We start from the raw sequence: 17,282 nt of genomic DNA, 5'->3' as shown, positions 1-17,282 counted from the left end.
TAGAGCTCCATATACCCACCTCATCCACCAGTCCCCATTTAATTAATTTTTAATTACAGAAATAATACAAAAATACATTATTCTTATTGAATATAATTAAGACAAAATTAGCCTGGGTTTTCCCTCCCCTCTCCGGTAACCACTGTTATCAGTTTGGTGTGTTTTCTTCTAAGACTTTTCCTGTGATATGTTAACATATATATGTATCCTAGAAGGTGATGATGATGATTATTTTAAAGCCAGTTGGCATACTGAATGTCTTGGTCTGCAGTTTGCTTTCTGCTAATTACCAATGTGTTTAGAAGATTCTTCCATGTGAGTTTATTTAACTGTCCACCAACAGGTGGACATTCGTGCTGTTTCCATTCTTTTGCTGTTATCAATGATGCACGATAACAATCTTTGTAAACAACATGTTGCTTGTGCTTGTGTTTCTTTGAGATGTGGAATTGCTGGGTAATAAGATTGGTGTGTTTTAAGAAGTGGATGCTGTAAAATTATCCTCTAAAATGTCTTTACCAACTTATATGTTCACTTATATGTTCACCAGCAGGTAATCAGAGTGTCCCCTTTTCCTACACATTTACCAACGCTTGATACTGGCAGACTTTAATATTTTCCCAACCTAATGGGGGAAATGATTTCTTATTTTAATTTGCATTTCTCTAATTACTAGTGATGTTGAACATCTTTTCATATGTTTACTGGGCGTTTGTATTTTCTCATGTTTCTTTTCTTTTTAAAATGGAAATTAACAGGAAATAAGAATTTAATGTGGAGTCTTTATTTGGCAGCTGCTTTTCTTGAATGTGTCTATTCTGGCCATTGAGGAATAGCTGAAGTGAATAAAAATTTTAAAAAGCAGTTCATATCATTGGTATGGCAAATTTGACCCAGGCTCCAATTGTTATTGAAATGTTTGGTGGTTAAGTTTGATGACGTTGCCTTCATTACTTACTTACCTTCATTGAAATGATGTATAAAATCGAGAGCATGTTTAATCATTTTTCTCATTTGATCCAAGATATCAGCTCTCAGAACCCCTTGAGGCTGAGGACCAACTTCTATACCTAGGCACAGAAGGAGAGAGTCACATTTATATCAGTATTAAAATATAGTATAAAACTAAGCATTTTAATGTATCAAAATGTAGGATTATGTTATTAAAAATTATTAAAAAGGCAAACGATGTAGCATTATGGAAAATATTTGAGACATAATATTTGAGGCAAAACGTAGAGCTGAACATCTACATGTTCAAATTAGATGCACAGTGAATAAAGACTGGGAAAGAACGTGGAAAAAATCAGTGATGTTAGAAATAGGAAACTCTGTGGCCTTTTTTCTTTAAATTTCCTTCAATATTGCTAAAATATTTAAAAGTCATAACATAGTAAAAGAGGTGAACAAGTTTATGCTGACAAAATAATAGGTGGACCTGAAGAGAAACTGTTAAGATCTAACATTTAGCTGTGACGGGAGGAAGGACATCTATTTTTATAGATTTCACAGAAATCCAGACTAGATGAATCATGGATTTCAGTCAATATGACAATCTATGTGATCCTTGAGCAACTATTTTGCCCTTAACATAACAATCCATCCTAACACAATAGTGCAATGGTTTTAATTTTTTTTTTTTTTTCCCGAGATGGAGTCTCACTCTGTTACCCAGGCTGGAGTGCAATGGTGTGATTTCTGCTCACCACAACCTCTGCCCCCCAGGTTCAAGCGATTCTCCTGCCTCAGCCTCCGGGGTAGCTGGGGTTACAGGCATAGGCCACCATTCCAGGCTTATTTTTGTATTTTTAGTAGAGACAAGGTTTCACCATGTTGGTCAGGCTGGTCTCAAACTCCTGACTACAGGTGATCTGCCCTTCCCGGCTTCCCCAAGTACTGGGATTATGGGCATGAGCCATTGTGCTCGGCCTGGTTTTAATTTTATGCAGGAAAAACTTGTGTTCATTTCTTCTAACTCATATGAAATGATGCCTATACTATTCGGTCTACTTTGTATGGCTGTTAAGCATCCATCCTTATACCTACAAAACACTCTTTAAACTACTTTTGTAGACCCTTCCTTCCTGTTCAAGTCTCCCACAAAGTCATCTCCCCAGTCACCACCTTCTCCATTTGTCAAACCATTTACCAACTGCACTGCCCTCATTCTCTTCCACCCATTAACATACTGCGTTCTTTTACACTCATCTTGTTTTCACCCGCTTCTGTTATTTGCCGCTACACAAAATCTTATCATATTCTCTTGCATCATTTTTTATTTGTTGTGCTTAGGTTTCTTGCATATATGCATGAACATATATTTAAGTATATGGTGTCGTAAATGTGGCTAAGGTATGCATCTGAGAATAAATGACGTATACAAACGTGAAAAAGTGTGTTTGTAGATATGTCTGTAGGAATACTATAGAATACGTTGTTGTTTGCCTACCCCAAATCCATTTCACCTTCCTCCTTTTTCTAATAGAATCCTGATTTTAGTTGGGCTTCCAATCTTCCAGATAGGTAAATTTTTCTCCAGTTCAAGAGTAAATGTTGAATAGTTTAAGTCAATCATAGTAATCCCCTAGTCAATGATTTAAGAATAAAGGAATCTTTATTATAATGTACAAAAGTATCAATACTTGAAGTAAGGAATTGGAGTAAGCTAAATATCCAAATATAGGCAATTAGCTGAAACGAATCAAAGGCTTAGCAATAAGAGATACAGATCCTGTTTCTCTGTGACACCAAATAAAAGCTTAAGATTTCCAAACTTTCAAATATCAATCTTGGGCTATGATATTTGTAGGCAATGCTACTCTTAGCCAGAACAAACATCTGCTCGTATGTTTGGCTCTTACAAGTTGAGCCAACTCTTTAAAATATTTCAATAGGAAGGAATATTAAGCTCATTGTAAATAATCAGAAATGTTATATGTTCTCCTTCCAACTTTGCTGTTTTATTGGGAATTTTTTATATCATGCACTCATTGGAAAAAAGCATGTTTAACATTAGAGAGGCAATCTTTCTGAGTCAACATTTTATAATACGCTAAGAATATTACTGCATACAAATTTTGCTTTAACTTCTAGTAGGCACCTACAAGGAGCACCTTTGTACTCTGTTCCCAAGGCAGAAGAAATATGACAGGATCATTCTAGGTAAACCTTATTCTGGAAAGAAGCAGTTTGCTGCAGCCACTCTTATGATCATCCAAACACACACACACACACACACACACAAATACGGGAGAGTGACTGGATACAGCTTTCTCCTAACTTTCTCAGATTAACCGTGGTCTCATTTGAGACTTAGAAAAGTTATTTGTATAATTATTGTTCATTCAGTTCCACACTGACTGCCATAGCCATGTCCTACAATCTAAATATTCTGCTCTGATATGAGATCTTGCATCGAAAAGTTAATTTTTGGTTCGGACAATAGGACCACCAAAGATGGCCATATAAAGTTCCCCTTATTATGCACAAAGTATCAATACTTGAATATCCAGAATAAGTTTAGATTTTTATTTATTTATATTGTTTGCCAACCTGCTTTTAAATTAAATTACTCTTGGCTAAACCATCTGAGATTTAACAAAAAATATTTTCAGTTGTAATTTTAATTGTAGCGTAGTCTGCCGATAATTATGCTAATGGGACGCTCAGGAAAGATAATGGAATAGAGAAGAAACAGGGTGTTTGAGAGTGTGGGGCTGCATGCTGGAAGTTACCAGAAGGTAAAGATGAAATCACAGCCTAGTAACTGGCAGGATAAAGAAGTGAATAGATGACAAACAGCTAGTGAAACGTCTGTTGCAAAGCAGGTGGTAAGAGGGATGTGGAGAGAGGATTCGTCATGGATCTTTTGCATTTCTGCAAGTCTCGTGAGCAAGACATGGACTATTTTTGTTCCAGATGATCTTTTCAAGGATGTCTGTATAGTGAACAGCCTTGGAAGTTAGGGATGGGGTCTTCCTTGGGGCAAAGGACACTTGTGCCTACTGCCCATTATAAAAATGAAGGTTCGCAGTTGGACGTGGTGGCTCACGCCTGTAATCCCAGCACTTTGGGAGGCCGAGGCGGGTAGATCACTTGAGGTCAGAAGTTCGAGACCAGCCTGGCCAACATGGTGAAACCCTGTCTCTACTAAAAATGCAAAAAATTTGCTGGGTTTGGTGGTGGGCACCTGTAATCCCAGCTACTTGGGAGGCTGAGTCAGAAGAATCGCTTAAACCCAGGAGGCAGAGGTTGCAGTGAGCCGAGATCACGCCACTGCACTCCAGCCTGGGCAACAAGAGTGAAACTCTGTCTCAAAAAAAAAAAAAAAAAAAATGAAGGTTCCCTCAGCTCAGGGTTTCTCTCCTAGAATGCAACCACTGGCATGGATAGCTGCCATCTGGCTCTCTACATGTCACCCTGTGGGAACTGGAGCTTGGGGAATGGTGCAGAAATGCTGACACTCTGCTCTTACTACTGTCAATAATCTATTCTTTGTCTCTGTTGTAGGAGTCTTGTGTCTTCTACTGGCATCCACTCAGAGGTGCTAGGCTAATGGTTAGCTTGTAAGTCGGGTAAAATTTCTCAGATCTTTGACAGGTCTTAATAAGGAGAGGGTCAGAAAACAACCTGGAGTAGGTCACTGGTAGCACAAGTACTTTGGAGAAACAGATCCCTTGCCTTTCTGATCCAGTCAAATCTGACCACTCCGGACAAGCTCATGAATGTATGTATTACCAGTGTTGGATGGCTAGTATTTTTTTTGTTTTTGTTTTTTTTGAGATGGAGTTTCACTTTTGTTGCCCCGGCTGGAGTGCAACAGCATGATCTCAGCTCACTGCAGCCTCCACCTCCGGGGTTCGGGCCATTCTCTGGTTGGCTAGTATTTTATACATGGTTACAGTTATAGAACCTGTGTGGGAAGGAATGGATAAGTTTGTATGAGTCTGTGTGGGATATGTGTGAGTAAAACTATGAATGAGGGACAGGTGTGATGGCTCATGCTTGTAATCCCAGCACTTTGGGAGGCCAAGGTGGGAGGATCGCTTGAGTCAGGAGTTTGAGACCAGCCTGGGCATCATACCGAGATCCTGTCTCTACAAAAAATGAAAAATTAGCCAAATGTGTTGGCACGTGCCTGTAGTTCGAGCTACTCGGGAGGCTGAGATGGGAGGACTGCCTGAGCCCAGGAGGTCAAGGCTGCAGTGAACTGTGATCATGCCACTGCACTCAGCCTGGGCAACTGAGTGAGAACCTTTCCCAGAAACAACAACAACAACAACAACTGTGAATGATGATCGTGTGTGTGTGTGTGTGTGTGTGTGTGTGTAATTATGTACTTACTGGTAATTTGAGCTAATATTTAATAAACATATATTAGTAGCCCACAGAAGCGGGTAGGGAACACAGAGTACTAAGATACATGGAGAACACAGTGTATCAAGCATGGCATGTCATCAGTTAGGGGTTTGGGGCCTTTGTATATGATATTCTGTTTTCCTTAAAGTGTTGTCTGAGGACCAGGACTGGTCCACCAATTGTTGGCTACTAGTCCCAGGCAAGATAAGTACAGATGTAAAAGTAAGTGTTTAGAAACTTTTATAGCAATTTGACATTGCTGCAACATTCAAGTATGTGATCCTTTTTCTAGAAATTCATTTTTAAATTATATTTTACAAAAGTATTGCTCTATAGCAGATTGGAAATAAACAATGGCCTTTCATCACAGATAATTTCCTTTTTTTTGTGTGTGTGTGTTTTTTTTGTTTGTTTGTTTGTTTTGTTTTGAGGCGGAGTCTCGCTCTGCCGCCCAGGCTGGGGTGCAGTGGCCGGATCTCAGCTCACTGCAAGCTCCGCCTCCCGGGTTTATGCCATTCTCCTGCCTCAGCCTCCCGAGTAGCTGGGACTACAGGCGCCCGCCACCGCGCCCGGCTAAGTTTTGTATTTTTAGTAGAGACGGGGTTTCACCGTGTTAGTCAGGATGGTCTCGATCTCCTGACCTCGTGATCCGCCCATCTCGGCCTCCCAAAGTGCTGGGATTACAGGCTTGAGCCACCGCGCCCGGCCTCATCACAGATAATTTCAAGACACTTGTCTAGAATCCTGTTGCCTGCTCTCAATTTTTTTTCCTTTCCTCCCCCAAACACATACACACAACCTCAAAATGGATCCCACTTCTTCGGGCCTTCTGTGATCCATCAGGACTGGGTTAGGTCTTTCCTGCTTTTCCAGTCTTCTGTAATTGCCCCTGTTTAGCATTTATCACTCTGTGCAGTGATTACTTGGTTACCTGTCTGTCTTCTCATCAGATACGAAGCTCTTTGAGGGGAGACTGTGTGTCTTGCTCATTGTTCTGTCCCCCGCACCTAGCACAGGGTTGGTCTCTGGTAGGCACACTATAAATATTAGTCAAATGTACACATTTCTGGAGTAATTAATGCTGTAGAGTGGGGTCAGGGAAAGTTCTCTAGGAGGTGACAGGTGAACTGAATCTGGTGAATGAGAAGAATTGTGCCAGACTAAATAGAAGGGCCAAACATTACAGCAAAGGGAACATGAACAAAACCAGAAAGCTGCTCAGTGAAACTGGGGAAATTTGCTACAGTTAGAGCTTGCCTGGAACTAAATTCTTGTTACTTGACAATTATAAGCCTAAGGATATGGAAGGTCGCTGTAAATGTTTTTTTTTAAATAATTTTCTCAGTCGGGCACAGTGGCTCACACCTGTAATCCCAGCACTTTGGGAGGCTGAGGCGGGTGGATCACCTGAGGTCAGGAGTTTGAGGCCAGCCCTGGTCAACGTAGTGGAACCCCATCTCTACTAAAAGTACAAAAATTAGCCGGGTGTGGTGGCACATGCCTGTAATCCCAGCTACTAGGGAGCTTGAGGCAGGAGAATCACTTGAACCGGGAGGTGGAGGTTGCAGTGAGCTGAGATCATGCCATTGGACTCCAGCCTGGGTGACAGAGCAAGACTCTGTCTCCAAAAAATAAAAATAAAAAATAAATTTCTCTGAGTTTCAGCTAGGACATATTTTATTGAGTTATGACAATGGGAACTATGACTTACCCACAGGATACTTGGCTATAGAACGGGTGGTCGCGTATTTAAGGGAAGGATGCTCAATAAGGTAAACATAGCAGGGGAGTGGAGCCAAAGAAGTCTGAAAAAAAATCGAAAACGTCTTTCTTATTATGTAAAAACCGTACGTTTTGTTCTCTTTGCTTCAACGGGGTCAATAATACCTTCAGTACGTTTTACTTCATCAACTAAGATTGGCAAAACAGCTTTGTGAAACACTGTAAAACCCAATGTTGTTATAGCTTTGAAAACATACAAATAAATTATACAATATAAAATTCATATAAAATTGAATTATCCAATGTCTTTCCAGGTAAAATGTACATTAAATAGTTCTCCAGAACCATGATCAAAACGCATGAAATAAATGTTCTTTCTGAATGGATGTGGTGATTTTTGTTTCATCACAGGTTACACTAACTATTTAGCTTGGTATTGGTTTCTTAAAACAATCCTGTTTCTCTTCCTGTGGTCCAGCTCTCTACAAATGTTGGGTGATTCCCGTCCTCCTGCTCATCTGCATGAAAACGGAAGACAGGCCTCTTTGTTTGGATAACAAAAGTGTCAGCGATACTGCTTCCATGTCTGGCAACCAAAGCATTCAGCTCTCTCTTCAACAGGCAACGAAGAATAGCTGTATTATGATCTCCTACCAGGACCACTACCCAGTTATTGTCCAAAACTTAAGGGAAACAAAACTAATAATCTTTACTATAGGCTAGGTATCAGGCTAAATGCTTTAAATACTTTATGTCATTTACGGCTTTGAGTGCCCTTATGGGTAAGTGTTGTCATGACACCAATTTTATAAAATGAAGGAGGCAAGGTTTTGGGAATGGTGCGTTTTGTCTAAGTAAGGGAGGAGACTACCCCCATATCATCTTATGCCCAATTTCTGCCTCCAAAGAAAGAAGAAGTAAAAACTAAAAGGCAGAAATGAAATCCACAGGCAGACAGCCCAGCACCACACCCTGGGCCTGGTAATTAAAGATCGACCCCTGACCTAATTGGTTCTGTTATCTGTAGATTACAGACATTGTATAGGAATGCACTGTGAAAATCCCTATCTTGTTTTGTTTCGATCTAATTACCGGTGCATGCAGCCCCCAGTCACCTACCCCCTGCTTGCTCAATCACGACCCTCTCACCCGCACCCCCTTAGAGTTGTGAGCCCTTAAAAGGGACAGGAATTGCTCACTCAGGGAGCTCGGCTCTTGAGACAGGAGTCTTGCCAGTGCCCCCGGCCGATTAAACCCCTTCCTTCTGTAACTCGGTGTCTGAGGAGTTTTGTCTGCCGGGTTTTGTCTGCCGCTGGTCCTGCTACATAAGGTTAGTGAAGGAGAAAGTGAGGGTCTGAGCACAGGCCACACTCTTTCCTCTCGATCATCCTCGCTCTCAGGAAAGAAGGCTAGTACACAGAAATAAGCATACAGTTCCTTATGTGTGTTTCTGGTTGGTTGCTATTTTCTAGCACATTTTCTCTGAGATTTCTGAGCCTTAAAATGATTAACCATATGAAGCACTGAAAGATTAGATGTGTTCTAGGGTGTCTAAATCAAATGGGGACGAGGGCAGGACTGAAGGGAGGCAATCTTTTTATCACTGGGCTTTAATCGACATTGAAGGGCTATTTCTTAAGTTTCCTAAAACCTTGTAATTGAGATGCCATACCATTTAAAGTTTTAATACTAATTTTACTTGGTTTTGACAAATTGACCATACCATTTACATTTTTAATATTAATTTTACTTGGTTTTAACTAATAGCCCACAATCTGATGGCTGTCTGGATAAAATGTGTAATTTTATAGACCCAAGAATCCACAAGTGTTTTAGTACTTTGTTAATTGTGTTTATTATTTTACTTATTTCCTCTCTTTTTCTCCTTCCTCTCACCACTGCCTCTGTGTTCTGGCAGCACCCTTTCCCCCAACCACAAGCCTGGCTGTGGAATAAATCCCATTTCTCTCGCACCTTCCCTCGTAACCGTTTTCTGATTGTTTCACATCCGTAGTTGACTTAAAAGGACAAGTCCTTGGCTAACTTATAAATTAATAACATTAACCTTACCTTAATATAATGAAACATCTGAATTAAAAAGTTATTCCTGGAATCTTCAAGAATAAGAGTGCACCCCATGTTAGAAGTGGTGTTGTGAAGGTCAAAAATAATGTCATAGGAATCTTCACCATCTTTTGGACCAAATAAATGATATATTTCTTGAGCCCTTCTCACTTCATATGGCAAATCTTCTGACATTTTTTTGCTGTTATAAGCGGAAAGGAAAAGATTACCAACATCTGTGCCTGAGATAATATAAACATATAATAAGAACACAGTGTAAAAAGAACCCGTTGCCAAATCTTTAATATGAAAAATCTCTGTGGGAAGTAAAACCTTACCTGAAATGTTTATATATGAAAAATTACATTCTTTTTCTTCATTTGATTCCATATAACTAATGTTGCATTGGCATGCTTGCAAAGTAATATGTTCATTTATGTGGTTGGTAGGACATATCAAACAGAATTTGTCATTTGATTTCAGTCTTGAACACGACCATTAATTTAATGAACAGTTTCTTAGTAGTTATGGTACACTGGGTTATTTATTATGGGACTAGAGCATCAAATGCATCTTTTTTCACCCTACTTTAGCTAATTCTAGTGCACAAATGCAGTCACTTAGGGGCTCACATAATCTAAGTAGAGATCCTTTTAACTTTTTGAGACAGAATCTTGCTCTGTTGCCCAGGCTGGAGTGCAGTGGCCCAATGATGGCTCACTGTACCCTCAAACTCCTGGGCTCAAGCAATCCTTCCATCTCAGCCTCCCGAGTAGCTGAAACTACAGGTGTGCGCCACCATGCCCCGCTAATCTTATCTTTTGTGGAGATGGAGTCTTGCTATGTTGCCCAGGCTGGTCTTGAACTAAAACTGCCTTTGCAAAAATTATAACTGAGACAGCAGTTATTACAATGAAAGAGATCTAATCTGACTCCTCCTTGCTTCTAATCTCCAAGCTATCCTTGTTTATGCCTGGGTGTAAACTGAACTAACTTTGGGAGGAACTTATAGTTTAACTTTGAAACAAAGACGATGACAGCCTTTTCCCAAAACAAACCCCCTTCCTTCCTGGGGACTAGACTGCCTTTGCAAGACTAACAGATTAGCCACAAGATTAGAAATTATGGTTTAGGAGTCATGCAGCTGGAGGCCGCAAGATTCTGAACCTTCTGAAATTGCTCCTGGGGATAACACCACTATTGTAAAACCTAAGATCAGGGCTTGAGATATTTTGTAAACCCTGAATTGACAGATCAGCTGGCACCACCCAGATGGATAAACTGGCTTATCTGGTCTCGTGGTCCCCACCCAGGAACTGATTCAGCGTAAGAGGAGAGCTCCAACTCCCTATGATTTTACTCCGATCTGACCAGCACTCCCGACTCACTGGCCCCTACCCACTAAATTATCCTTAAAAATTCCAATCTCTGAATTTTCAGGGAGACTGATTTGAGTAATAATAAAACTTTGGCCTTCTGTACAGCCGGCTCTGCGTGAATTAAACTCTTTATTGCAATTCCCTTGTCTTGATAGATCAGCTCTGTCTGGTCAGCGGACAAGGAGAACTTGCTGGGTGGTTACAGAAGTCTTGGCCTCAGGCAATCCCCCTGCCTTGGCCTCCCAAAGTGCTGGAATTACAAGCATGAGCAGCCACACCTGGCCTAATTAGAGATTCTTAATTGAGGTCCAGGAACCACTAGAAGTCCAGGGACAGAATTTTCAGAGTCCGTAACCTCTCCACAAAGGCCACAAGTTTGCAGGTACAGATATATGTATTTTTTCTGGCACAAGGGCCAATAGCTTTTCTTCCATTCTCAAATAGGCCTCTATCCTCTCCCCACTTCCCACAATGGTTAGGATACATTTTTTTTCCTAGATACAGTGTTTTAAATTGTCTTTTCCTCATTAAACCATTCGACCATATTTTCCTAAAATTACATCTATTTGTATTCCTTGGTTATTTTTGCTCGTATCTTCAAGGGACCTACTATGTACAACAGGGTAATTCCTGCCCAGAATGCGATCAGGAAGGTGGAGTAGTTATTTTCTGACTTTGAAGCAAAAACCATGAGGACAAAGCTGGCATGTTGAGACAGTGCAGTGGGAAGGTAGAGGGAACCTTTGGCATTGATGATATCATGTGACTGCTGCGCGAACCCTGGACTGCCTAGCTCTGGATTTATTATTTGTGAACAAGAACGCTTATTTGTTTAAACCACTATTTTCAGGTTCCTATTATATGCAAACCAAGCCTAATGGATTTTTATACATTTTAAAAGTTAATTCATGGAATAACCCCCTGAGGTTGCCCCCAACGATTTTGGTTCTTTATCATTCTTTACCATTTGAGTACATGGTGCTAGTATCTACCCAGTTGCTCGGAGTCAAGTCTTGGAAGCTTTGAAAAATGATGGACACGTCTCATGCCTGCAGTTGAGCTCCCATTGGAAGAGTCCCAAAGGATGAAGAACAGGGAAGTGTGAGATTCTGAAGGGCATTAGCCATACTAAGTTGATTAAATCTATTCTGGATAAACTTTTAAATAACCCTCAGCAGGGGAGAGACATGATCAGATTTTCATATTAGGATGATTCCTAGAGGTATCAGATGGAAAATAGATGGCAGGAAGGGTCAGAGCAAGTCTGGATGCAGAGAGACTCTTAAGAGGCTCTTCTGACTATCCACAGAGGAAATCAACTAAGGTAGTAAAACTGGAGAGGAAGGTGAAGTACTTGCAAGGAATAATTGGGAGGACTTAGTGACCCGCTAGACGTGGGAGATGAAGCACTGGGAAGGTTCTAGGGTGATTTTTGTAGGGGACTTGGTGGAGAATGATGCTACCACTGAGATGAGGAATACAGGAAAATGAATAAATTTGGGAGAGGTAGATGGAAGAAGTTAATTAGTTTATTTTGTAATTTTTTAACCACCCTGGGGATAGTCTAGTCTCTGAACAGTGTTAACAGTAAGGAGTAGAAAGTGAATTTAACTGAGAAGACTGTGCTCACTGAAATGCATACTACTGGGTGCTCATAAACTCACCCCAGTCCATTCCACAGCTATTTGGGAAGTTAATATGCCGACTAAAAGTTATTCTTCAACAAATTCTTACTTGTAATATAAAAGTTAGTTAACAGCTATCTTAGGTCAATAGAGAAGCATGAATTGTGTTGACATAACCTCAGTCATAAAGATAAAGCATTTCTCAAATTAAAAGTTATGCTAGCAAAAATATGATTTGATACAAACAGGATGACTGCTGTATAAGTGCCCTGAAAAACATCTATGCCATAAAGTGAGGCATGTTTCTATTAAGAGTAGTGTCCATCTTTTGATCTGTGGTGAGACTAAACCTAAGGAATGATCTAACTCAAATTAGAGTTGATCAGAAAACAAGCACATAGAAGAGAGTGGCTAGTTGTACCTGTGCGTATCTTATATCTTAGTTAGTAGTCTACCAACTCCTTGAGGGGTAGAAACCATGTTGTACAGAGCTGTGCACTCCCCCAGTACCTGGCACAGTGTTCTGAGAAAAACAGATGTTTCATAATATTTTTTAGTAAAAGAAAGAAAGCGGCCAGGCACGGTAGCTCACGCCTATAATCCTAGCACTTTGGGCGGCTGAGGCAGGCACATCACCTGAGGTTAGGAGTTTGAGACCAGCCTGGCCAACATGTCTCTACTAAAAATACAAAAAATCACCCGGACATGGTGGCAGGCGCCTGCAGTCCCAGCTACTCGGGAGGCTGAGGCAGGAGAATCACTTGAACCCGGAGGTGGAGGCTGCTGTGAGCTGAGATTGCGCCATTGTACTCCAGCCTGGGCGACAAGAGGGAAACTCCATCTCAAAAAGAGAAAAAAAGGAAGACGTGGTAAAAAGCAAATATGTGGAGGCATATTATATCTACAGTGGTAGCTATGATGATGTCAACAAAGGCAAAAACAATAAGGACCTAACCTAGCATGTTATGACTGCATACGTTGTGTGCAATATATTATAAATCAGCAAAATTTAAACACTGAAAATTCGGGTGAAGTGTCTTGAGTTCTTATCTCTGGCATCCCATCTATGACAATCCATCGCAGAAGTTAAGTATGTCTACTACTTCGGATCATAAATATCTGATGTCTTCTGGCAAAAGATATTTAATCACTCTTTCTTTCAACAAATATTACTAGCAACATTACATGTTTTGAACTAGAACTTTATGTATTACCGTAAACATAGTTGCTTGAAAACGTAGTAGTGAATTTCCTAAAAAGCTAACAATTATGTATACAAGCATAGCGGCCAAACACTAACTCAGTGCAAAGGATTATTAAATCTGTTTCTTTCAGGGTATGATTTGAAAACAAAACCCTTTTCTATGTATTGTCTCGGTCTGTATACATTTGAAAAGAAAACTTAATAATCCGATGCTTAAGAAAGTTTATAAAAGAGCAAGTGAATGCCTAGTTCAGATAATTGTGTAATTCACAATGCAGTATAATTAAAAGTGAAAGTGATCTTATTCAACATAGCGACTGCACGTATGGACATGAATTATCATCTGCATATACATATATGTGTTCTCTTTCACACACCTACCACTTTTCACACAACAGACATACATATACAATACAAAACAGAGTCTTACCCAAGATTTTCAAGGTCAAAAATGCGATTCAGGTCACAGTCAATATATCTGGTACATTTCTTCACTGCTCTGGGGTTAGTGATAAATGGTTTTACCTCCAGCCCTGTTCTCTGAATCTCAGCGCCATTCTCTAGCCAATGCTTAACCAGAAATACTCCAGTTAGCTCATTCCCATGGGTTCCTCCAAAGATAGCAACCTTTTTTATAGGTTCTTCAGCAATGTGACAAGAAGTCATTTCACCAAGTAGTTTTTTATCTGATTTCTGCAATTCAGAAGAGAGATCAAAGGAAATGTGATTTTCTTAAGAAAGGTTTAGAAATTTAAATCAAAATGAGACTTTACCCAAAGGGCAAAGTACAGAATTCCCCTGAGTGGAGTATATTTTAATTTTCTGTTACAAGTTCTGAGCCCCGTTTATGGACACTGTCTTCTTTAGCCCTGCCCTTTACCATATTTGGATTAAAATATGCAAAGATCAACTAGAGATACAGCTGTTTACTTTAACTTCTAACTCCCTCAGATGGTCAGTAGATCTAAATACAGTAATAAATTCGCATTTCATTCTAATGCAAAAATTCTGTTCTTTTCCTCAGCTAGGATGTTGTCCAGTGAGGCTTTCACAATTATCTGTCATAATAAAAAAAGTTTATACATTTCTAATCTCAAAAAATAAAAAAAGTGGCCCACTCAGTATTTCCATGGGCATTTCAAAACCTTTCTTCTCTGAAATGAGTTCAAGCGTGTTTCATGATCTGAGGGCATTTGAATCTCACCTCTATGAACAGCCAAAGGCTGACCCTCAGAGACCTCCTCTTACACCAGCACCCGTTCTTTCAGAATGCTTTTTCACAGTCAGAAACAGAAGGGCCAAATCAGTAATCACTTGGGACTTGAAAAACTACCCTGAAACATCCCTTCATTTCTTTCTCATGAAATTTTTGGTAATTCTGTGTTAACTTACTTATGAATCTTCCTTACTTTTTTACCTAAATACCAAAGGAAAGACAACTGTTAGTAATTTTCAAGTCTTTGTGATGCCTGCAAATGTCTTGGGACACACTGCGTGTGCTAGCCGCATCATGTGAACTCATAGACACGGCCTAATTCACTGTCAGCAGGGACTCTCCACTGGACTGTGTTACTCGAAAGGGGGTCTTATTAGGGGAAATTATCCAGAATACTAAGATGATTACATCCCTTTGGAGAAATGACTCTGAGCCAAATCTGATTTGATTTCATGCTCAATCACCCAGAAAGTCAAATATGTTCAAGTACTGGAAATACCATGTACTAGTAATGCCAGGTTGTGTGATAGAGGGTACAATAAGAGTAATTGGTTACAATTGCTCAGCAGTTTAATTTATAATGTTCTTCCACTCCATTTATTCATACATTAATTTTATACGATAGGGTGGGTTAGGTGTTGACATCCCCACTGCAGGGGTAAATGAAAGAGAGGTTGGCCGGGTGCGGTGGCTCAAGCCTGTAATCCCAGCACTTTGGGAGGCCGAGATGGGCGGATCACGAGGTCAGGAGATCGAGACCATCCTGGCTAACATGGTGAAACCCTGTCTCTACTAAAAAAATACAAAAAACTAGCCGGGCGAGGTAGCGGGCGCCTGTAGTCCCAGCTACTCGGGAGGTTGAGGCAGGAGAATGGCGTAAACCCGGGAGGTGGAGCTTGCAGTGAGCTGAGATCCGGCCACTGCACTCCAGCCCCAGCAACAGAGCGAGACTCTGTCTCAAAAAAAAAGAAAAAGAAAAAGAAAAAAAAAAAAAAAGAAAGCGAGGTTAAGTAACTCAGTGAAGGTTCTGCAGGGATGTAGGAGAAACCAGGCCTGAGACCTATGTTTCTCATTCCAAGTCTAGTGTTTTTTTACAGGACAATAGGATGCCTCTCTGTTATTTTTGGTCTTCTTCACAGTTCTAGTTTTGCTGTTTCAGAATTCACATAAACAGCCATTACAGTGTGTTCAGAAAACAAACATGCATACAAACAAAATACATGGTGGAAAAATAAAATACGAATGCTTCCTAATATTTAATAAACCCAGTTGAATATTCTTCCTTTAAGAGCTTAAAATGCAGAGATAGAGAAAGCAAAATAACCAAATCAAATCTACATATTAAAATGACTGTTCTAATAGGAAAAAAAAAAGCTCCTGTACCCTTTGACTGTCTGTCCACATCCATGTACACTGAACACTTCAGACGGTGCAGAGATGATGAAAACACACGTGAAAGTAAACAGATAACAGTTGTTTAGTTGCTTTGGTTTTAAGAGCAGTAACTGGTGAATTATTAACACTCTACTATGCTTGGTTTCTTTTCTGCTGATTTGCAGTTTGTGCTGTCCTTTGCCCTAGTCTCTCTGGAAATGCTGCTTCAGTTTACTCGTAGCTGGCACAAATGACTTGCATTTTGAAGCTTGTTTTATGGAATTTTAACAGATCAGCACTTCGAAGCACATTTCACATTCATAAATAAAGTTTCTCTTACATGTCAAAATGAATAACTTTTTTGAGAGTTAATGAATTGGAGCAATTATTTCCCATACTTACCTTGTTTATTGTGTACAGAGTTTGTCTTCGGTGGAAAGCTTTATTAGGAAAAAGGAGAGCATTTCCTCAGAACTAGAGCAACAGAGGCTTTTCATACTCTTATACCAAGTTAACTTCCGAAAGATTTTTAACTCCCTGTTTCCCAAAGTGTACTTGATTTTCGGGATGACCCACAAAAGCCACACTTTTTTATTAGTTCTCAGCGAACTGATAGTATATGAAGTGAAACCCTTTCAAGTTGTCACTATCTCATTATAAAGTTGAATATAATAATATGCTGAAGTACTTAAAAGAGTAAGCATAACTTCCAGCATTACAGATTTTTGTGGGATAGAGTTGCCTGATGTATTAATAAAATAATGTAGTTTAAAACAAAAGGAGGCTGGACGTGGTCTCACCCTTGTAATCCCAGCACTTTGGGAGGCCGAGGTGGGCGGATCACCTGAGGTCAGGAGTTCGAGACCATCCTGGCCAACATGGTGAAACCCCGTTTCTACTAAAAATACAAAATTACCTGGGCGTGGTGGCAGGTGCATGTAATCCTGGCTACTCAGGAGGCTGAGGCAGGAGAATCACTTGAACCTGGAAGGCGGAGGTTGCAGTAAGCCGAGATCGTGCCATTGCACTCCAACCTGGGGAACAAGAGTGAAACTCCGTCTCAAAAACAAAACAAAACAAAACAAAAGCAGAGCAAAGTTTTACTTCACAGTCATGGCTGTCCAGTAGGTCACTGCCAGAAATTTTGTAGGAGACAAATTTAAGGTGGGTTGTTTCCTAATAGTATGATTGGGGGATAAGAAAGGTTTTTTGTTAAATATTATACTTAAGATATCTCATACATAATATGATGTTCAATAGTTATGTAATCAAACTACTTTTACTACTTTAATTTTCTCTTTCCCTGTGGCCCATCCTGACCAACTTTCCAGGTGGAAATA

At 40.0% G+C, this 17,282-nt stretch overlaps 2 protein-coding genes across 7 annotated transcripts in view; one reads left to right on the top strand and one right to left on the bottom strand.

Annotated features, from left to right (window-relative positions):
* ASPA (aspartoacylase) overlaps positions 1–16,409 on the bottom strand; it is a 29,142-nt gene extending 12,733 nt beyond the window's left edge. For 2 of the 6 annotated variants that reach the window (XM_077968794.1, XM_015118224.3), the window contains exons 1-5: positions 15,952–16,102; positions 13,783–14,045; positions 9,151–9,346; positions 7,070–7,163; positions 963–1,070 (exon numbers count right to left, since the gene is read on the bottom strand). In XM_077968794.1, coding sequence (XP_077824920.1) covers positions 963–1,070; positions 7,070–7,163; positions 9,151–9,346; positions 13,783–14,045; positions 15,952–15,972 — 682 coding nt within the window. In that variant the 5' untranslated portion in view covers positions 15,973–16,102. 6 annotated transcript variants of the gene reach the window in all.
* SPATA22 (spermatogenesis associated 22) overlaps positions 1–17,282 on the top strand; it is a 68,244-nt gene that overhangs the window by 23,790 nt on the left and 27,172 nt on the right. The window lies entirely within an intron of this gene.

Source organism: Macaca mulatta, chromosome 16, assembly GCF_049350105.2.
Source record: "Macaca mulatta isolate MMU2019108-1 chromosome 16, T2T-MMU8v2.0, whole genome shotgun sequence".
In the NCBI taxonomy this organism is placed as follows: domain Eukaryota; kingdom Metazoa; phylum Chordata; class Mammalia; order Primates; family Cercopithecidae; genus Macaca; species Macaca mulatta.
This window is presented reverse-complemented; position numbering and strand designations above follow the sequence as displayed.